Source organism: Gopherus evgoodei, chromosome 6 (assembly GCF_007399415.2).
Source record: "Gopherus evgoodei ecotype Sinaloan lineage chromosome 6, rGopEvg1_v1.p, whole genome shotgun sequence".
Taxonomy (NCBI): Eukaryota; Metazoa; Chordata; order Testudines; family Testudinidae; genus Gopherus; species Gopherus evgoodei.
Window position 1 is genome coordinate 54904456 of NC_044327.1, and position 24051 is coordinate 54928506.

Sequence of the window (24051 nt, forward strand, 5' to 3'; positions counted from 1 at the left end):
TGTTTTATATAATTGTTCATATTATTATGAACATGTAAATGACAATATATAATTTTTTCATCTTTTATTTGCCAATGTGTATAAGTTATGAGATCACAAAGCTGACCACAACTTTCACCCATATATCAGAATTTCCTAACAATGCCTCACCCCACATTTAGTCCTAATTACTCATGTGAAATTATTATAATAGATTTCGTTGTCTGCCATGCATTGTTGATCTATAGTTGTCTAGATATGAATATATTTCTGATTCCTGATATGAATATATTTCTGATTTCTGTTTTTCAGTTTAATGGCATTTTTTCCTGTAGTATATATAAGATATAGTGTACAAAGAAAAATGTTCTCAAATAATTCTACAAATGTAAGCACATGCTTTGTTTCAGTTAATATAGATATTCTGTTTTATTTGTCACAAAATATACATGGCACAATTGTTTTAACTTCAAGAACAGAAGCCATCTTTGTTTAACTTTAATTAAATCAATGCTGGTGAAAAGTACGCCCTCAGATACATACAGTGGACCTTGTCACCCATATTCTTCTCCCCATATGTGCTGATCTTCCACTGGTACAAGCTGGAGTTAATTGTATCTAGGGAGAGCACTGATGCCAAGATGCAGTGTTTGGATTTGAGGAATCTTTTTTTCCTGCTGAGAGGATTACTATATGTCTAAACAAGAAATGCTTCTTTAGCTACTAGCCTAAGGATAATTTAATTTATTTAAACGTATACGTTAAAAATCTCTCTTACATAGATATAAGATTCCATTTATTATTTTTGTGAACTCCAACTAAAATATGCAAAGCTTTCAGATACTTTGTAAAATAACAAAAAGTCCACATACTACTACTCTAAAATATAAGGGAACCATAGGTCACTCCAAAGAATGACCACACACTACAACAGCTGATTCATCTCTTCAACAAGGGAACAGGATTTAAAAGATGAGTTCTAAAATGATGTCTGAAAGATATATCATGAAAGAGTGGCTACACTCTTGCTTTGTTTACATATGACTGACCTATATCTAATTTTACAACTAACTGTAAGCTTTGAAACTAAAAGGATTTTCCTTTCACAGTGAAATATCCACAAGCACAGCAAAAAAAATAGCTGACAATGGACTGAAGTTTGTAAATACCAGCCAGTCTCAACTACGGATTAAGAAAAAATCATTTACAATTTTTAGGTTACTTGAAAGCCATAAGGCCCTCAATTTTGAAATAAACTAGGTGTGGGAATTGTCTATCACTGTGCAGACATATAGCATCTAGTGCTATGAGCTCCCAATTTTGATTGGGGTCTCTCACCACAAATAAATATTAATAGTAAAAATAATAATGAATAGACAGGAGATAAATGGAGAAAAATTATCAGTGTTGAATATTCTATGACTTAATGAAGCAGCAAGCAACATGTCCCTACCCTTCTATTCATTCTACAATGTCTCGTCACAGAATAAGACATATTCAGTACTTTCTTACTGGAGTCTCATGAAGCAGAACAAGCTTAGTCACTCGAAGAGTCACTTGAATTCCAAGGCTCTTGTGCTGGAAAAGGTTAAAAACCTTTAAAAAAAAAAACAAAACAAAAAAACAAACATGAGTGCTTTCATTGGACACACTGGAATACATTACAAGCTTCAAAAAAATCAAATCTCAGAATTCAAGGATCTCTTAATATTGTAGGACTTTGACTTGACATTTGAATTTTCTACACATTAAATATAACACAATACTTAGATATTAATGTTTTTTGAGGTGAGGGGGAGGAGACGACAGATAAGGGGTTATCCAGTGTTTGGTCCAAGTATCCTAAAAGGGCTCTATCTTCTCCAGATGACCATGACAGAGCTTTACAAACCATAGCCCATTTATTCAAACACTTCCACATGTACATAGTGTCATGCCATGCATCCCATTGAGATAAATGCAGGACCGAGGCTAAAAGTGAGTAGCAGATGGCAAGAAGCAATAGCTCACAGGGCCAAACAAACAGAGTAGTTGTGATCAGGTTTTTCCCACTCTTCATTTCATGATCCTTTATTCTTACATACTGCAGTTACTAATTTTCACTGCCTTGTGGATCAAATAAGTGTGTTGCATTCACGTTCATTGCTGGGAGGAAACATAACTTTGTCTGAGACTGTAATTGCTTCTCCTCTAGCCACCAAGATCAAAAGATCCTTCTAAATGAGAAGAGTAACCTCTTCATAATGAGTTCAGATCAGACTCTTGTCCGAAGCATTCACCCTGAATATAGTTCAAACAACAATATGGGTTTCTAATCATGCAATCATGCTGTTCAACTCCCACTTATTTTGCTTCACTTTTGAAGATACAAGATACGTCTGCAGAATCATAGCTTCTGTGCTGCTGAATATTCATAGTACTTTCTGACAGTCTACTGAATTTTATGGAATGCCCACTTACAGTTAATTATGCCTGTTGAACAACTGTAACAATTAATTCAATCAATCTCTGGGCATGCATTTTTCTTTCTGCCAAATGCCTTGATAAGTTCTAAGAGTTTCCTACCATATTTAAGATGGTTAAAATAAATCGCCTGGCAGCATCTGCTCCATGATACGAAACCATAGCTGGATCTGCAACCACTACAGTTTCTATATTGTACTCCTGAGGTAATTTATAGGAGTATCTTTTTTTTCTTCCTCTTCCTCCTAGTTTTTGATTCCTGGATTTTCTTTTATCTGTAACATAAAAATATTGCTACATGAATTCATCCTTTAACATAGCAGTTTTATGTAAGTGTCACTGAGGTGACATTTTTAGGATTTGCTAGAAAAAGTTGTACTATAAAAAATCACTGCCAAGACATCTGTGAGTGGAGAGAGAACAACAACTACAGGATTACAATAGAACTTTGATTTTACAAACACCAGTCTTATGAACAATCAGTTATACAAACCATTTTTCCCAATGGGGGGGAGGGGGATGGAAATCCCACAAAGAAGGTGAAGTCGATGAAATACAAGTCCACATCCCTTCATATTCTGATGCCTTCAATGCACTAGAAATCACTTTGCAATGGTTTGTGGGACAAGAAAGCAGTGCAGCGCTCCATACTGCAACTTATGCACTGTACTACTTTAACTCAGACACTGAATGTTATGAATCCCTCAATACCCAGGTAGTTAGAAAAATAGAGATTCAACTGTATATGCATTTATAATACAATGTAATAATTAATACATGGTAACATATTTACTGGGGCTACTTATCCACTCATGCTTAGTATGACGCTATGGACTATATTCAAGCATGTTAGCTGCTAGTCCAGCATACTGCTCAAGCTGGAATTCTGTCCTGCTGCTGCACGAGTACACCAGAGCCCGGAGGGCCTGCTGCACCTTCCTCCCTAGTTCTAGTGTACGCATGTAAAACAAAACAGGATTTCGCCTTCAGTCTGGCTAAGGGAAGAATACTAATTAATGTCATGGGTTGACACAAAAATAGGCTTATTGAAGTTACAAGAATGAGGAGTGCTTGTGGCACCTTAGAGACTAACAAATTTATTTGAGCATAAGCTTTCATGGGCTAAAACCCACTTCATTGGATGCATGCAGTGGAAGATACAGTAGGAAAATATATATGCACAGAGAACATAAAAAAATGGGTGTTGCCATACCAACTGTAATAAAGTTACAAGAGTATCTCCCTGCCTTCGGAAAAATCTGCAGTCCACACATCTCTCCCCCTTCCTATCACCCCCCCCCCCCACACACACAGAGAAAGAAAAATCTGGATAGAAACACATTAAAACCCCAAGGAACAAGAGCATGTTGTACATGTGGACCAATTCATTAGTAAAAATCAGGGGACAAACTCTGTTTTGCAAGTAGTAGTTTGAAGGGTCATATACTGGAGGATTTCATTGAAGCACTTTCCTCAATTTTACAAAAAGGACTAGAAAAACAAGACTTCAAAGTAAAAATTGCCATAATTATATACAAATTAAATAATGCGCAAAAGATGACTTGAGTAAATAAGTTTCTAAGCACGCAATAAACTCCAAATTGAAAATGTATTAAACTCGTAGATGAATAGAGACCACCAGTTCTTGATTATTTAAATACAACAAAATTCCAACTACAATTTAGGTTATTATAAAAAAATGGATTTGAATTTATTTACACAGATAGGTGGACCAGAAGGTAGCCAGGTATTTATACAGTAATTAGCAATACTAATTTTAAAGTTTAATGAAACAACAAAATAAAATGCAAGCACTATCCATGATTCATATTGGACTATCTTGCATGTCACAAAAGTTGCTCCAATTTAAGTCAAGTAAATAACTCTCAGAGCTCCATGGTGTGGGTTTGGACCCTATGTTGGGACACAATTTATGCTGGAGATAGCAATTATAGACACATGTTCTGAGACAGTTCAGGCATTAGGAGATTTGAGCAAAATGTTTTTCAATTAACCAGTCTCATCCCTATGTGGTAAATTCCTGTACTCCATCTTATGAATTTCAGCATGCTTTCCAAAACATAAGAAAAACTTTTCACAAAAATACTGAAATAATCTCTTTAGGCTTAATGACTTCAAAAATATTACTTACAGAGTAGTGAAAGCCAATACAATGCTAAATGTAAAGATACATTTATGAAAAATTGTGATTTGGAGATACTTCCTCATCAGGGACAGTGTTAAGAGTGTGGGAATTTGGAGATGTGCCCTGGGGGCACGGATTGGGAACACCATATGGCTGTGTGCAGCAGCTCACTACAGAAGCTCTCCAGTTTGTTTTATTACTGTTTTATTCCTCTCTGTCATTGGTTTGTTGTTTAATGAACCCCCAAATCATTACATGGTGTCAGAAGTGCTGAATGAGAAGGAAACAGGACTTTTTTGAAGCGATTTTGAAGTTAACTCCTGTCTTTGCAACTGAAAGCAGAGACAAAGAGAGGCATCAGAGAAGCAAGTGAAGCACCAGGCGTAGAGGCTTTTGCATGTATTTGGTGAGCACAATAGTAGCTTGACTAGCTTAAGAAAGTGGGGTGGAGTCCAAAATGGATGTGTTGCAACCTTGTTCCAGTCTGCAATTGTCAGGCAACGTTGCGGCAAACTGGAAAAAATTCAGGCAGAGATTTGAATTGTATTTGACAGCCATAGGGGCAGAGGATAAAAATGGTAAAGTGAAATCAAATCTTTTTGCATGTTGCTAGGAAGGAAGCTTTGGATATTTATAACAAATTTAAATTTGAAGAAGGTAAATGCATGAAGTTAAATAAAATATTGACTACATTTGAGGCATGTTGCATGCCAAAAAGGAATGAGATCTTTGAGCAGGACAGGATTAAGGCAGGGGCTTTAGGGGCTGCAGCCCAAGGCCCTGGCTGAAGGGGAGTCCAGCAAAAATAAGTCAGAGGCAGCGATCTCCAACTCGAGGTCACTAAAAGTCCTGCGCTCTCAGAAGCAGCAGGACTCTCAGGACCCAAGCCGCTCTCAGAAGCAGGACCCAAGGAGAGCAGGACCCAGGCCACTCTCAGAAGCAGCAGGCTACTAGCACATCTCTACAGCATGGGGTCACGGCAAGCAGGCAGCCTGCCTGAACCCTGATGTGCTGCCAGCAGGGATTTGCCTGTGGTAAGCGCCTCCTGGCCAGAGCCTGCACTTTGCACCCCCCGCAACCCTAACCCCCTGCCTGAGATCAGAATCTCCCTCCTGCACTCCAGTCCTCTGCCCTAGCCCCCTCCTGCACCAAACTCCCTCCAAGAAAAAATACTTGTATACAGGGGCTACACAAAATCTATAGTCCCGGGCCCACAGGAGAGTTAATCTGGCCCTGCCTTTGACAGATACAAATTTTTTACATGAATGCAAAAAAACTGATGACATCATAGAGCAATATGTCACAGAATTAAGGAAACTCAGTAAAATCTGTGACTTTGGTGACTTGGTAGAGTCTTTGATTAGAGAGAATCATTTGTGGCATTAATAACAATGTGTAAAGAGAGACACTCCTCCATGAAAAATATTTAATTTTAGAAAAAGCTCTCCAAATATGCAGGGCAGCAGAAACTGTGAAAGAACAAGCCAAAGAACTGAATTACACAGAAGAGATTATCCATACACTAAGTACTAAAGAATATAGCCAGAACAGGTTAAAATCAGAAAGTGGAACCACTCACTACGAAAATCATTGATCGAGGGGAAAACTAGATACAGACGGTTAAGTGGAAGTTGTGGATCACAGCATGGCCCCAAACAATGTGTTGCCTTTGGGAAACTCTGTCATAAATGTGGGGAAATAATCATTTTGCAAAGTGCTGTAGATCCCACATGCAGAAAAGTCAAGTGCATTCAGTTAAAGACAGTCTGGTTGAGGAGTTTTTCATAGATTTACTGGGATCTATCAAGCCTGATGAGAGTAACTGGATACTGCCTATGACATTGAATGGAACAATTATTCCACTGAAATGGACACAGGAGCTCAAGTTAGTATGCTGTCTGAACAAGATTATGAAAGACTGAAAATAAGACCAAAACTGGAACCAACAAAAATAAAAGTAACTGGCTATTCTGGAACTAATATACCAGTGAAGGGGAGGTGCACTGCTAGCAACCACCATAAAAACACCATGTATAGGCTCCCTGTCATTGTAATGCCAAAGAAAGTGACACTAGTTTTAGACCTGACTGCATGTGAGAAACTCAGTCTGGTAAAATGGGTGCTGTCCCTGCAAGATCATACTGAACCTGGCTATGAGGCACTCTGTCAGGAATATTATGACCTGTTTCAAGGGTTGAGTTGCTTGTAGGGTGAACATACAACCTGGATAAACAAGCAGGGCCCTCCAGTTACCTATCCATGTAGAAAGGTGCCATTTGCACTCCAGGATAAATTCAAGGCTGATCTTGCAAGGATTGAAGCAATGCAAGCAATACAAAAAACTGAGGAGCTAAACAAAAAAAAACAAAAATGGGTGAGCTCCTTAGTCCTTGTGAAGAAAAATAACAAGTCAGCTACACCTATGCTTAGATACCAGACACCTCAACAAAGCTATAAAAAGAGAACATTTCAAACTACCAACCAGGGAAGAGATTATGGTTCAATTTGTAAATGATCAATATTTCAGTAAATTGGATGCATCCTCAGGGTTTTGGCAGCTAAAATTAATGAAAAAAGCTCAAAGCTATGCAAATTTAATACCCTATTTGGAAGATACACATTTTTACTCTTATCCTTCGGCATAGCTTCAACATCAGAAGTGTACCACAAAACCATACATATGATTTATGAACATATTAACGGTGTTGACACCTCAGTGGATGACATCATCATCTGGGGATCAATGAAAGGAGCATGATCATAGACTTGAGGAAGTCCTGGATGCAACTAGAGCTGCAAATCTCAAACTAAATAGGGAGAAACTGACTTTTGTTGGGGACGTTATTTTCAATGAAGGTGTAAAACCTGATAAGAGGAAAATTTCAGCCATTGAACTGTCAAAGAAAGATGTCCAAGGGTTCCTGGGAATGGTTAATTATCTTGGAAAATTCATATTTTAATCTAATTTAGCTACCAAAGCAGTGGCTTTGAGAAAACTTCTAGAGAATAAAAATGAATGGTATTGAGTGCAGAACAGGAGGAATCATGGGAAGGTTTAGATTACTGCCACACCGACAGTCTCTATAGGCAGCTTTATTGTCCAAACTTGAAACAATTCTTCAGCTCACCCTAGGCTATAACTCCCAGGGGATTTTTCCCCTTTATTTTTCATATTCTTACTACCTCTCCTTCCAGGAGAGACTGGCAGTCCTGCTACTCCTGATTCTCTTCCAAGTTCACAGAGTACCAATCCCCGAGACCTTTTCTCTCTGGAGGCCCCTGGCAGTCCTGCTTCCTAGCTCTGACCCACAAGGTCTCCCTCAGGCCTGGTCTACACTACGCATTTAAACCGATTTTAGCAGCGTTAAACCGATTTAACGCTGTACCCATCCACATTACGAGGCCCTTTATATCGATATAAAGGGCTCTTTAAATCAGTTTCTGTACTCCTCCCCGACGAGAGGAGTAGCGCTAAAATCGGTATTACCATATCGGATTAGGGTTAGTGTGGCCGTAAATCGATGGTATTGGCCTCCAGGCGGTATCCCATAGTGCACCACTGTGACCGCTCTGGACAGCAATCTCAACTCGGATGCAGTGGCCAGGTAAACAGGAAAAGCCCCATGAAATTTTGATTTTCATTTCCTGTTTGCCCAGCGTGGAGCTCTGATCAGCACGAGTGGCAATGCAGTCCCAAATCCAAAAAAAGCTCCAGCATGGACCGTACGGGAGATACTGGATCTGATCACTGTATGGGGAAACAAATCTGTTCTATCAGAGCTCCGTTACAGAAGACGAAATGCCAAAGCATTTTAAAAAAAAAATCTACAGGCTACACAGTGCTGCGTGAGAAGTGTAATGGAAAGCCAGAGACTCAAATAGACGCTCACGGAGGGAAGGGGTACTGAGGACTCCAGCTATCCCACAGTCCTCAGCAGTCTCCAAAAAGTATTTGCATTCTTGGCTCCCAATGCCTGTAGGTTCAAACACATTGTCCAGCGTGGTTCAGGGTATAGCTCGTCAATTTACTCCCTCCCCCCATCACGTGAAAGAAAAGGGAAAGAAATCGTTTCTTGACTTTTTTCAATGTCACCGTATGTCTACTGAATGCTGGTGGTAGACGCGATGCTGCAGCAGTGAAGAGCAGTATCCGCTCTTCTCCCCTCCCCGATGGCAGAAGGTACAATATGACTGCTATCCGTTGTCACCATAAGCCCGTGCTTGGTAACTGCTGAATACCTCTGGCTGGCCTCAGGGGCGCCTGGGTAAGAACAGGAATGATTCCTGGTCATTCCCAGTAGATGGGACAGAACGGCTGGTAATCGTCCTCAGCATAGCAACTGGGGGCTGAGTTCCATCAGCCCCCTCCCTTTCCTGTGTAAAGAAAAGATTCTGTACTGCCTGGACTAGCATAGCAGCGGCACGCTGGGCTCCTCTCCTCCGCACCACTTAATGTCCTGCCTGGACTGTCATAGCAGCGGGAGACTGCCTCCCCCTCATTTTATCTCACTAACAAGTCACTGTTTGTTATTCCTGCATTCTTTATAACTTCATGACACTTCATGAACTTTATAACTTCATGGGGGGGGGACACTGCCACAGTAGCCCAGGAAGTTTGGGGGAGGAGGGAAGCAACGGGTGGGGTTGTCGCAGGGGCACCCCCTGTGAATAGATTCATAGACTCCAGGACTGGAAGGGACCTCGAGAGGTCATCGAGTCCAGTCCCCTGCCCTCATGGCAGGACCAAATATTGTCTAGACCATCCCTAATAGACATTTATCTAACCTACTCTTAAATATCTCCAGAGATGGAGATTCCACAACTTCCCTAGGCAATCTATTCCAGTGTTTAACTACCCTGACAGTTAGAAACTTTTTCCTAATGTCCAACCTAAATCTCCCTTGCTGCAGTTTAAGCCCATTGCTTCTTGTTCTATCATTGGAGGCTAAGGTGAACAAGTTTTCTCCCTCCTCCTGATGACACCCTTTTAGATACCTGAAAACTGCTATCATGTCCCCTCTCAGTCTTCTCTTTTCCAAACTAAACAAACCAAATTCCTTCAGCCTTCCTTCATAGGTCATGTTCTCAAGACCTTTAATCATTCTTGTTGCTCTTCTCTGGACCCTCTCCAATTTCTCCACATCTTTCTTGAAATGTGGTGCCCAGAACTGGACACAATACTCCAGCTGAGGCCTGACCAGCGCAGAGTAAAGCGGAAGAATGACTTCTCGTGTCTTGTTTACCACACACCTGTTAATGCATCCCAGAATCACGTTTGCTTTTTTTTGCAACAGTATCACACTGTTCACTCATATTAAGCTTGTGGTCTACTATGACCCCTAGATCTCTTTCTGCCATACTCCTTCCTAGACAGTCTCTTCCCATTCTGTATGTGTGAAACTGATTGTTCCTTCCTAAGTGGAGCACTTTGCATTTATCTTTATTGAACTTCATCCTGTTTACCTCAGACCATTTCTCCAATTTGTCCAGATCATTTTGAATTTTGACCCTGTCCTCCAAAGCAGTTGCAATCCCTCCCAGTTTGGTATCGTCCGCAAATTTAATAAGCGTACTTTCTATGCCAACATCTAAATCGTTGATGAAGATATTGAACAGAACCGGTCCCAAAACAGACCCCTGCGGAACCCCACTTGTTATACCTTTCCAGCAGGATTGGGAGCCATTAACAACTACTCTCTGAGTACGGTTATCCAGCCAGTTATGCACCCACCTTATAGTAGCCCCATCTAAATTGTACTTTCCTAGATTATCTATAAGAATATCATGCGAGACCGTATCAAATGCCTTACTAAAGTCTAGGTATATCACATCCACTGCTTCTCCCTTATCCACAAGGCTCGTTATCCTATCAAAGAACGCTATCAGATTAGTTTGACATGATTTGTTCTTTACAAATCCATGCTGGCTATTCCCTATCACCTTACCACCTTCCAAGTGTTTGCAGATGATTTCTTTAATTACCTGTTCCATTATCTTCCCTGGCACAGAAGTTAAACTAACTGGTCTGTAGTTTCCTGGGTTGTTTTTATTTCCCTTTTTATAGATGGGCACTATATTTGCCCCCTTCCAGTCTTCTGGAATATCCCCCGTCTCCCATGATTTCCCAAAGATAATAGCTAGAGGCTCAGATACCTCCTCTATTAACTCCTTGAGTATTCTAGGATGCATTTCATCAGGCCCTGGTGACTTGCAGGCATCTAACTTTTCTAAGTGATTTTTTACTTGCTCTTTTTTTATTTTATCTTCTAAATCTACCCTCTTCCCGTAAGCATTCACTATATTAGACATTCCTTCAGACTTCTCAGTGAAGACCGAAACAAAGAATGATGGCATGTAGCTCATCATTTCTGCAGGATCTGACATGGAGCAGCTGTGCTCTCCTGATACACTGGTTCTCTAGTACACTTGCCCCTTATTCTAGGCAGGACTGACTATTTTTAGAAACCATAAAGGAGGAATTGACTCGGGGAGTCATTCCCAGTTTTGCTTTTGCGCCCCGGCCGATCTCAGCCGGGGCACCCATGATAGCAGCAGACAGCACAGAAGGACAGATAACCGTCATCTCATTGCCAAATTACACTGGCAGCAGACGGTACAGAATGACTGGTAACCATCTCTGCTATCATGCAAAAGCAAATGAATGCTGCTGTGTAGCGCTGAAGTATCGCCTCTGTCCACGGCATCCAGTACACATACGGTGACTGTAAAAAAAAAAAAAGCTGAACGGGCTCCATGGTTGCCATGCTATGGCATCTGCCAGGGCAATCCAGGGAAAAAGGGAGCGAAATGATTGTCTGCCGCTGCTTTCCCAGAGGAAGGAATGACTGATGACATTTACCCAGAACCACCCGCGACAATGATTTTTGCCCCATCAGCCACTGGGCTCTCAACCCAGAATTCTAAGGGGCAGGGGAGACTACGGGGATTATGGGATAGCTACGGAATAGCTACCCACAGTGCAACGCTCCGGAAATCGACGCTAGCCTCGGACCAGGGACGCACTCCGCCAAATTAATGTGCTTAGTGTGGCCGCGTGCACTCGACTTCATATAATCTGTTTTATAAAACCGGTTTATGTAAAATCGGAATTATCCCATAGTGTAGACGTACCCTCATTGAGAGTCCTCCTCCTTCCCCTGACCCAGAAGCCCTCTTCTAAAGCCAAATCTGGGTCAGCTACTGTAGCTCAGGTGCACTGGCTCTGCTCCCTCTTAAAGGGTCCAATATAACACTATACAAATTTAAACATACTTTCTTCAAAGCTAAAATAATTTAAAAAATATAAAATAACAATTCTGATAGATATCTTAAGTCTAAATCTCTGGCCTTTTTGCATGACCTAAACTTAGTGTATATGACTAGTCCTTAACTTTACATAGATGACAATTATAGAATCACAGTGTATTTTATTAACTAGATGTATTTTTGACATTTTTTGAGAAATCGGTTTCTTTAAAAGCTTCAGTGTCAGGATGCTGACCAAGAAACACATCCTATAAGCCATATAACTATGATTTACAATGCAAGTATTTAATGCTGAAATTCAAGGTTATAGCCCTAAATCAAAATAACAGACTCATTTCAGTTAGAAGAGAACTCTAGTGAGTCATCTTGTTCATCCACCTATATCCTAGAAGGACTGATTGACTCCAGTAAAGTTTCCAGCAACACAGTTTATCCATTCTTTGATTCTCAATTACAAATGGCAGCTATCAACTAGAAACTTTAATACGACATTGTTACTGCTCTTTAGAAAAATGAGTTGATATAAAAGTTTTAATTAGCTGAACATTTATTCTGGTAGAATGGATAATAAACAATACCCAGCAGAAGATAATAACTCATAATGTATTTATTTGTCAATACTGTAGTCATAGAGAAAGATACTTGTATATTACAGTACAATCCAAATTAATGGAACTTGATTATGTCTCTCAGGATTGTACAGCATGAGAATTCCACCCAGCCATGCCCATTTCCTTCAGAGCTCTCTGGGGTTGTCAAGCCAAGGAAGAGCCTATATTAAGCCAGCCAGCCTTTTCTTAGTTTGCTAGCAGGCTTCCCTGTCATCTGAAATTTCATTTATCAGAAGATTTCAGCTGTCCCCTAAATCCTTCAGATAAATGGTGTTACACCATATTGGCATAATTTGTATTCAACTGGTTGTCATTATCATTGCCAGATAACCAGGAACGTTATAGAAAACCATGTATCTGGTTCTTTGCATATTTATAAATAGGTAAAATTGTAAAGCAGTACTAATTACTAAATTACTTGAACTACAGGGTATAGGCGCAAATAGTTTCAGTGCAAAAAAATTATTTTATTGTGCATGAGCTGAAGGAACTGAAATTAGAGTAAAAAAACTCCAAATAGGATTTACATTGTATAGCAATATATTTTCAATGAAACCACATTCATTTAGTTGGCAGTATAATAAATAACACAAAGTGAAAGTTACAAAGATGACACTCTACAACATCAGCTTTGAATTATTTTCTATAGCTACAGAAAACAGGAAAGATGAATAAATTGCTCAGAATCACTCCCTGTTGGTTACTGCAACCAAGCCTAGGAAACCTCAACCATTCAGCAATCCTCATGCCCCGACCCAGCCTCTTCGCAGTACCATTTAAGGAGGGATTGCAATTCCTTTCAGCTTTGATTGAGTTCCCAAGCTGTTACTACATACTGCTACTTCTTCCTTAAGGACAGAAGCATCTTTCCTCTCTCCATGGTGCCCAATACTACTTTCCCCACATAAGCAGTCAACATATCAAATTCCCTACAAGAAAAGTGCATTTGACATAGTCTAGGAAAAAAAAAAGAGAAAATAAAAACATTAACCAGAAATGTTAAAAACCACAAAAACTAGGAAGGCTGAAGAATTAGTTATATAGAATATCAGTCAAATTACCCTAGGACTTTGCTTATTACCAAGTGTCTCACTCTCCTTCTCAGCCTAATGGACTCTCAGCCAACCTCTGGTCCTTCTTGTGGTCCATTTACTGAGAAAGGAGTGGAATGTGAGGTCTGTGTCTATGTCTAGGTATTTGTGTCTGACACACACACACACAAATAAAATGCAAAAGGCTTGTCTACACATTGCAATAGTGCTCACCAGCTGGGATGTAAAGTTCCTAGTGCACATTGATATAGTCAGAAATAGTACCACATCAACACACATTTGGGACCTTTTAGTGCATCCCAGTAGGGTCCACAAGGACAGTTAGTATGCAAAATGCTGATGTGTACTAGAGTTTAGACTCCAGCTGGCATGCAACAATGCATCATCTAGACAAGTCTCCACACACAAACACATTTCCAGTAAAAAAGGCAGGCTGATCTACACGCACAGAGGAAGTCTGTACGCGCCACGGTGTGACTTTTTGCTTAAGTAAAAACAGGTTCTTAGTTTTCCCCCCAAAAAACTGTTTCACTGTGTGTTATCTTTCAACCCATTCCCATAGGAATAGATAACAAATAATACCTTATTTGATTGTCTTCTTCCAGTTCTGTATGCACAGCTTTTAGTCTTAATGATCCTCCAACACATTCAGCACAGATGTGTGTTCCCTTTAATGACTTTTAGTACACCACTGGTGAGATCATTGAGGCATGATCTTTAAAAAGGGGAAAAAGGAGAACCCAAGGAGTTATAGACCAGTCAGTCTAATTTTGATACCCAGAAAGATACTGGGAAAATTACAATCAATTTGTAAGCATCTAAAGGATAATAGCACCCTATATATAATAGACAACATGGATTTGTCAAGAACAAATCGTTGCAAATCATTCTTATTTCCTTCTTTGACTGGAATACTAGCCTAGTGGATGGAAGGAAGCAGTCAATATGTTATATGTTTATTTTAGTAATACTTCTGACACAGTCCGACATGACAGTCTCATAAACAAACTAGGAAAATGTGGTCTAGATGAAAGTACAATAAGATGGGTACACAACTGGTTATCAGTGGCTCTCTGTCAATTGGGAGGACCTATCTAATGGGGTCCTACAGGGCCCAATACTATACAATATTTTCATCAATGCCTTGGATGATGAAGTAGAGAGTATGCTTTGCAAATGACACAAAGCTGGGAGAGACTTCAGGCACTTTGGACAACATGATTAGAATTCAAAATGACCTTAACAAATTAGAGAATTGGTCTGAAATCAACAAGATAAAATGCAATAAAGACAAGTGCAAAGAATTACATTTAGGAAACAAAAATCAAATGCACAACTATAAAATGGGGAAAACTGGCTAGCTGGTAGTTCTGAAGAAAAGGATCTGGACGTTATAGTGGATCACAACTTGAACATGAACCAAAAATGGGTGAATTGGTTGATCCCAGGATGACTAAGAGCTGACAAAGTAATGCAGCTGTGAAAAAAAGGTAATGAAGTTCTAGCATGTATTAGGTGACGTATTTCCAGTAGAAACAGTGGAAGTTTTTATGCCATTATACAAGGCACTAGTGAGACTTCATCTGGAATACTTTGTGCAATTCTGGTCTCCCTTGTTAAAGAAAGGTGAATTTAAACTAGAACATGCGCAGAGAAGGGCTACTTGGATGCTCTGAGGAATGGAAAACCTACCTTTTTAGAGGAGACTCAAAGAGCTTGGCTTGTTTAGCCTGACCACAAGAAGGCTGAGGGGAGATGTGATTGCTCTCTATAAATACATCAGAAGAATAAATACCAGGGAGGGAGAGGAGTTATTTAAGTTAAGTGCCAATGTGGACACAAGAACAAATGGATATAAACTGGCCATCAACAAGTTTAGGCTTGAAATTAGACAAAGGTTTCTAACCATCAGAGGCTGAAGTTCAGGAACAGCCTCCCAAGGGGAGCAGTGGGGGCAAAAACACTAACTGGTTTTGAGACTCATCTTGATAATTTTAAGGAGGGGTATCATGATGAGACTGCCTACAATGGCATGTAGCCAATCTGCAACTGCTAGCAGCAAACATCTCCAACAGCCAGTGATGGGACACTAGAAGGGGAAGGCTCTGAGTTACTGCAGAGAATTCTTTCCAGGTATCTGGCTGGTGGGTCTTGCCCACAGGCTCAGAGTCTAACTGATCACCATATTTGGGGTAGGGAAGGAATTTCCTCCGGGTCAGATTGGCAGAAATCCTGTTGCAAAAAAGGCTAATATCATTTTGGAGTGTACTAACATATGCAAGACACAGGACGTAATTGTCTACTCGGCACTGGTGAGGCCTCAGCTGAAGTATTGTTTCCAGTTTGGGGCACCACACTTTAAGAAAGATGTGGACAAACTGGAGAGAGTCCAGAGGAAAGCAACAAAAATGATAAAAGGTTTAGAACACTGGGCATGTTTAGTCTTGAGAGAAGAAAATCAAGTGGGTACATAACAGTATTCAAATATGTTAAGGACTGTTTGAAGAGGATTGTGATCAACTATTCTTTATGTCCCCTGAAGGTAAGAGACTAGAAGTAACCAACTTAATCTGTACTGAGGGAGATTTATGTTCGATATTAGGGAAAACTTTCTAACTATAAAGAACAGTAAAGCACTGAAATAGTTAACAAGGGAAATTTTTGAATCCTCATTGTTGGAGGTTTTTAAGAACAGATTGCTCAAATACCTCTTATGGTGTCTAGTGCAGGTATACTTGGTCCTGCCTCAGCACAAGGGGGGATGAACTAGATGACCTCCTATGGTCCCCTCCAGCCCTACATGTCTATGATTCTATTATAGCCAGCCAACCTTTGTGATCAATTTGGCCCCAAGCCACTAATAAAAATATTGACCACTAAATCTCCAGACTGCCATACCAGCGTGCTGCAGAGGACAGGCACCCTGCTATAAAAGGAGGGTCTAGATTGCTGCAGTGTACTGAAAAAAATAATTATTCAGAGTGATGAACAGATAAAGATTGATCAAAGCAGCAATGCACAAACAAGGGAATATTACAGAAGCCTCTGGCAATATCTATAAAATCCATAATATATGTTTTGTTAACCTTTTCAATTTAGGAGTTTTCTAACATATTGCACATAATTGCTTCTGAAAAGCTTTTCTATGGCTTCAACACACATGAATTATAAAGACAGCTGAAACTAAGTGACTGAGTTTTCCAGTCTGGTGGTGCAGATCATTACTGAAACTGATACATCATAAGTGCCTGATTATTCAATTTGAGCCACATGGCTGGACATTTGCTCTAGCATAGAACCTAGGGCTTAAGATGGTTAGAATAAACTAAACTTGATTTTTCCATCCTAGGGTATCTTGTCCAGGGACAGAGATAATGGAAGGATTACTTACCTTGCTCAGTAACTGAGGTCCTTAAAGATGGTTGTTCCTGTGGGTGCTCCACTTTAAGTGTCTTGGCGCCCTGTGCTTGTAATCGGAGATTTGTAATAGCAGTGCTGCAGTTGGTCACATATGTGTGGCAGCCATCTTGTGTCACTCTGAGTGGCTACTTACCATGCGCAGCCAACCATTTCTTGGTTTCTTCTGTACCCCCAAGAGTCAGCATGAAGCTCATGAGAGCCAGTCTCCTTTCTCTAATGCCAGAATTATGGTTGCCAGGGTTACCATTTTGAAGTACTTTGTCCTTAGAATCTTGTTGAGTTTGCTTAAGCTTGCATGGGTCTCTGTCTACCATTCTTTTTCTGTGTGAAAAAATAATGGGAACAGAACCCTCTTCCCCTGTGTTGGAGTGGTAATATTTCCATGGCTCCTAGTTGCAACAGGGTCTCGTGAGAGGGGTCCCTGAAGAGGGATGTGGAAGGTGGGTGGGTAGGGGGAATAGAAATAAATAGGAGAGAGTAACCCTTCTGGACAATTCCAGTACCCATTTGTCTGTAGTGATGTTGTTCCGTTCCAGACTGGGTAGTGTGGTAGCAGGCGGTCTCCAAAGAGACTGGAGGTCATCTGATAATCCAGCATGGGAGAAGATAGAGGTCTCAAGCCCATGACCAGTACTTCAAAATGATTGACAGGATTTTGAAGATTGAGATGTGGCAGATTGAGTCTGGTTCTGCCTGTGCCTCACTTGTTTTTGCTTGTGATATTGATCATATTGTCTGTGGGGCTGGGAGTACAGGGCGGGACAGAATCTTTGCATATAAAATCTGCCCTGTTTTTGCTTGTTCGGGAGACCAAATATACCCAAGGTCTTCAAAGTTGTTCACAAGTCCTTTAAGGTATGAAGAGATGCATCTGTGCTCTCAGCAAATAATTTTTGGCCCTCAAAGGGCAGGCCCACAACTGTGGCTTGTACTTCCCTAAGGAATCCAGAGAGGTGGAACCATGATGCTAGACAATGGATGTGGCTATAGTGTTTGGACTGCCATGTTGGCAGAGTCGAGAGAGGCCTGCAGGGCCGTTCTGGTGATTAAGGAGCCCTCTGTAACGTTGGCTTTGTATTATTCCTTTGCTTCCTCTGGCAGTTGATCAATAAAGGATTTCATTTTGTTGAACAAGTTGTAGATATATTTTGCTAAAAGAGCTGAGTAATTTGCTATTTGAAATTGTAACAAGGCCAATGAGTAAGATTTGCATCCAAAGAGATCAAGCCTTTTCCAGTCCTTGTCATAAGTCCTTGTTTTCCCCTTTGGTGCACCACTTCTACAACCAGTGAATTAGGACCAGATGAGTGAACAAGAACTCAGCTTCTTTCACTGGTACATAGTATTTCTGTCCAAGCATTTACAGGAATGTGAGACAGTGGCAGATGTCTGCCATATTGTCTTTGTGGGTTCCACTGTGGCTGAGTTAATGGGCAGAGCTATCTTTGCTGATTGGTATGCCTGCAAGATGTCAGTGAGTTTGTGCTGGGTCTCTGGCAGCTCTGCTAGAGAGATGTCCAGGGATTCTGCCGCTCTTTTGAATAAGTCCTGAAAGGATTTAAAGCCGTTGCCTGTAGTGGGCAGCAGTGGCATAATTGTTTTGTCCAGGGATGAGGACAAAATATGGGTGGGTGACAGTATATCACCTTCACGGACCTCTTCGAGCTCCTCTCCCTCCTGGGCTTGTGATGGTGGTGGACCTGTGGGTGAAGGGATCTGGGGGGTCCTTGGTGCTGGTGGGTTGGAAGGTTTAAATGTCTGAGCCCTGTAGATTGCACATGGGTTCCAATATGGCCATTTGGATGGCATAAAGACGGGCAGAGACATCCATGGTAGTGTCTGCCAGCTGTGCCCTTCCATAGGTGGTTGTTGGTGAGAGGGTCCCAGTTTTGGGGAGGAACGATGAGAGGTGTAAAGGCTTGAATCATCCACTTTGTCCTCATCACTGGATAGTGGAGGTACAGATCTAATAGGAGTGCCTATTCGGCTCGGTCCTGGCCTGACTGGGGTGCCATCGATGCTGAATGGAGGGTGGAGGAGATAGCCAGATCTGCCAGCCTGGTAAAGAGTTGCGGTATCAGGAAGTCGAGTGCCATGGATGGCAGTGTAGTAAGTTCCAATGGTACTGAGTTCGTGTTAGGCTGTGAATATGCAGCAGGTGACGCCATTATACTAGCTGGTGCCAAGGTGTTCTTTGGTACTGTCAGTGCCGAGCTAGAGAGCTTAGCTTTAGCTCATGCACTTGAGTCAGAGCCTGGCCACATCAGTCCCTTGGCTCCTGGAAGCTCGGTACCGGATGTTCCCAGAGCCTCTCGTCCGAGGTTCTCGGTGCTGTCGGTACCAGGGCAGATTTCTTGCCAGGAGACCGCTTCTTTTTAGGGGGCGATGACTGCGACCAATATTTGGTCACTTTCTTAGGTGCAGGGTCTTCAGAGACGGTTTGGGTGGAGTCCTTTGTCTGAGGCTGCTGCTGGAGATTATTGGCCAGGAGGAGTCCTGGACTCTGGGTCTGAGGGATTTCTCTATCATTAATAATTTTAGTTGGAGGTCCCTGTCTTTCAGTGTCTTGGCAGATAGTTTCTTGCAGTGGAAACACTTCTGTGGTACATGGGTTTCCCCGAAACAGTGGATGGACTGAGCGTGACATCCGATACAGGAATTGATAGCCTGCAAGTCAGGCAACATTTAAAGCCGGGGAATTAGGCATGCCTGAGGAGGTTCAGGGCTATAGAAAACGGTCATAGTTCAGTTACCATCAGCAGAAACCCAGTAGTGATGGGAAGGAGAGGATGGAGGGGGAGAAACAAACAAAATGAAATTTTGTTTTGGTTCTTTTGCTTTTTTTTAAAGTGTGTAAATAAGGACAGGAAAATGGAAGAAAACCAACAAAAAGGATAAGTAAAGATGGGAATATAAGCGATATATGAAATAGACAGGGGCACTGCTGTCACTCCCACTCAAGCCAAAGGTGGTAAAGAAGGAACTGAGGGGCAGTTGGCTGCGCGCACTAAGTAGCTGCTTGGAGCAGTGCAAGATGGCTGCTGTGCATGCATGGCCAACGGGGGCATTGCTGCTGCAAATCTCCGATTACAAGCACAGGGCGCCAAGACACCTAAGGTGGAATACCCACAGGGACACTCCTCGAAGAAGATGTTTCTGCTTTCAGTGAACACTGCTTACTGGTACAGACATCTTCACTCCTTAGATAAACAAACACTGACAGAGTAATGGCAGGGGAAAGCAGTATACAGTTTTCTTATTCTTTCCTAAGCATAATAAGAGCCTTGGGCTACTTAATCATTTCCCTTTTAACTTTTTATAATTAAGTTTTCATTCACATATTGAAATTAGAGTTTCAGAGTAGCAGCCGTGTTAGTCTGTATCCGCAAAAAGAACAGGAGTACTTGTGGCACCTTTTGTTAGTCTCTAAGGTGCCACAAGTACTCCTGTTCTTTTTGTGAAATTAGAGTCTAATCTTTCCAGGATGAAAAATCTTTCAAGTATATGTTCTCTTCATGTTAATACTTCAAAGTAGCACAAATGTTCAGGGGGCAGGATGGGAGAATGATAAATGCAAAAAATCCCACTGTTTTTGTTTCTTTCCTGAATAAACTCAACTTTCTCATAATCCTAAAAGCACAACAGGTCTGGGTACAGAACTGTCAAACTTCGGCCTACCACAATTTTTTTCCACTGGTAGAAGGTAGAGTTGGTGGAGAGAAGTTCAACAGAATGTCATCTCAAGACTTTTTTGCTAATAAATATTAACAACATACCACTGTGTGCGAAATTATCATGCAACTTTTTTCCATCACAAAATCCAGTAATGAGGGCCTGTTTGGACTATTTCATAGAATTCATGTAAACTCAATTCATAAAAACAAAAAAGATACAATTATAGATTGTTATAGATACAATTGTGACACTTTAAATGCTGCTTGCATTTAAAGAAAGATAAGTGGTTCCAGCAGTATTCCCCAAAGTAAACCAAATCTCAAACCATGAGGTTTCAAAATGGAAGAACCTCTTGAAGTCCAACCACTGTATGAAGTAAATACCTGAAACCAACCAGATGACACAGGGAGACAAGAAATAGGATACAAATTAAGAGATGATTAAAGTTTTCCACTTATATTTTTATTATTAAAATATGACAGTTTATTTAATATGCAATGTCCATAAGTGAATGTATAGTTCCACTTTCTGACAGCTCAGCCCACCAAAAGTTATAGCTAGAAGAATGATCAGATCTGATGTTTTAAAAAATTATTATCTGTGCACTTTAAAAATATGTCCTCTGCATTAAATCTATTGAGATTGTTATATTACCTGTAACAACACCACAGTAATGGTTGTGAGGAGTTAGCTTTTCAGTAACTTTCTCCTCTATAGACCTTTTTCGTCTGTACACCCTGTGTGCATGACCTGTCACAGCCAAAGTGTGATTGAGTGGCTCAATAAATATGAAGTCCTCGTTAATCTGTATAAACCCCATCTGTAAAGGAAAACAAGAGGGACATATAAGGTATGTAATTTAAAGAAATCACATATGCACACACACACACACACACACACACCCTGTCCCTCCCCCCACAAAATCCTTTATTTAAAAAAAATCATTTTAACAATCCTAGTAGTGAGAATACTATCCTTCCATTTTATTAGCCTCCATCTCAGTGCAATAAACCTCATTTACTTCAACTAAATCTGTGTGGGTTGGTGGCTACATGCCAGTAGCAGATGCATGGTGAAAGATCTGGACTGTTAAAGGCTTGCTTTGGGAGACCCAGGGGTTATTTAAATATGTACAGCATGTACCGCACAATCTATACCCTAGTTTTATAACACGCCATGTTGTCATACTTTCTGATAACCAATTTTTAATAAAATAGTTCATATGCAAAGGTGAATTTAGGGAGTCTGATGCATTTTAGCAATTGCACAGAGCTGCAACAGGTATTAAATTCTTAAAACCCCTTTTATAGATTTTTAACTTTTTAATTAAAAACAAACTTTTCTTCAAAAATAATGCATTTGTGGTTAAAAACAGAGAAACACTATGTTGCAGCTTTTTTTAACCTATGTGCCCACACTGACATGAGATCGTAGTTGAGGTCACCAAAATACTGTAAAAACTGTTATTCTTTTAACTAGTACTTACTATGGTTCAACTCAAAACTGTTCAATTTGCCAAAAAAAAAAACAACCAAAACAGTTTATGTCAGAATTACAAAGCATGTAGAAGAAAAAAGTTTTTTTTCCTCTATAAAATACCATCAACAAAACTGGCAGGTAACTTCTAATTCCAGAGATCTTAAAATCTATGAAACACTCTTACTGTACTAAAAAACCCCAACAAAATGGCACATCTGGCTCAAATAAGGAAAGTTCTTCTCCACGTATGCATATAAGTTCCATTTACACAAAAAAGAGAAGGACTCTCTCTCTTATAGGCAACTTAACAGCATAATCATATTAAAACAGAGATACTTAATTTCACAATCAGGTGTATTAGCTGTACTTCAAACTGAGAGTTTTCTGAGGACCAATGCTGAATAGACACAGTAGTTTCCTATAGTATCTTTAAAATAGCTGGATTTATTTGGTTCATTTTGGGGTTTTGTTTTGTTTTTGTTTATTTTCAGGTTGATTGATATTAATTGGGAGTCTGTTAAATATTAAGTATTTAGGAGGTAAGCAAAGTGCAGCTGCCAAGTGGTGCATTTATACATCTTGTATGTTCTTCTAGTCACCAGAAATGGTCTATTTATATTGAGAATTATGTTTTTAAATAACTGGTGGCGTATATGCAGAGAAGACTAATTTTCTCCTGATATTTGTAGATTCAACTATTGAATTTTTAAACTTTAGGTTTTTTTAATGCAGTGTCTGTGAAAGGTGCTGAGCAGGTTTGTATATAGAATCTCTTTTCTCAGAACAGGTAAAGAACAAACAGTAGCTGTGCAAACTTCTCCACATCACTCAGCCCATGTGCCTTAGCCCTGACCTGGAGGAACTGTCCCTAAAAATGAAAGAATAGCTCATTCTCCACGCTCATTCAATCTGTGGCCTCTTTGCTGAGAAGCCTACTTAATGGTGGCATTTGTTATGTGGTGACCTGTGTACTAAGAGACCGACTGAGACCATCAATTCATTTCACATTAGCTTTGACAACTACTTACTTAGACTGAATATTAACCTAGTGGTGAATAAATACTGTTCCCAATCTCCTGAGTCATTCAAATAGAGAATTGCAAATTGAATATAAAATCTACCAAAGATCATTAATATCAGCCATACATATTCAGCTGGATAATTCCCAGTGGAATTTGAATAGCCAAATATTCAATCTGTTCATTCTGGCTGCTCTTGAAAATAGCATAATTCTTTCTGCCTGACTGGCAGTCTACTATTCCTCCATCTCCTGACTACACAGAGAGGAGGTGAGAAGACATCCCCTCCTCCCTCCCCACCCCCGCAGTAACCAAGATTCCCATTCTTTGGTTTCATTGGGAGGGGAGAGAAGAACATCTCCCACCACTGCCTTGAACCTCATGGAGCTGGAGCAGAGTTAAAAAATAGCCTTCCATCTCAGTTCCAGACCAACCTCCCATTGCAAGAAAATAGGGATTTCTTTTAGCAGAGTTCACTCCAGCACATCATTCTGCCCTAGAAAGATTATTAGCCAGTGATACAATGCCCAGAGGAATGGGGCTAGATGTGACAATGGCTCAGGTAGCCAGGCATCAACACAGTACAGTCCTCAAGTTTGATCCAGCAATTGGGTGTTGATATATGTTGCTTGCAAGATGGTATCTGGTCTTATAATCAATACAAGCAGTAAAACATTTATGTCATGAAAATACAGTTTTAGGGGACCAGCCAGAGCAAGATAAAGAAGCAACATAACCAGCCTTTCTAACTGAGTGATTGGGACCTGATTTAGCTTTGACTGAAGTCACTGGAAAGCTTCCCAATGATTTTAATGAATGTGGAACATTCCATTAGATAGGTGCACCTATCTTTCCATCCATAGATAACACTCTAAACTAACTGTTTGCTGTACATGTGCATGCCTCCATTTTCAAATGACTTGTCATTTATTTTTCAAATG

The 24051-nt window shown here is 40.4% G+C and overlaps 1 protein-coding gene across 1 annotated transcript in view; it reads right to left on the reverse strand.

Moving 5' to 3' along the window:
* The window catches only part of ADAMTS19 (ADAM metallopeptidase with thrombospondin type 1 motif 19), a 271247-nt gene that overhangs the window by 189636 nt on the left and 57560 nt on the right, over nt 1-24051 (reverse strand). Inside the window, 3 exon segments of the mRNA XM_030567704.1 lie at nt 1492-1575; nt 2545-2717; nt 21267-21432. Coding sequence (XP_030423564.1) covers nt 1492-1575; nt 2545-2717; nt 21267-21432 — 423 coding nt within the window.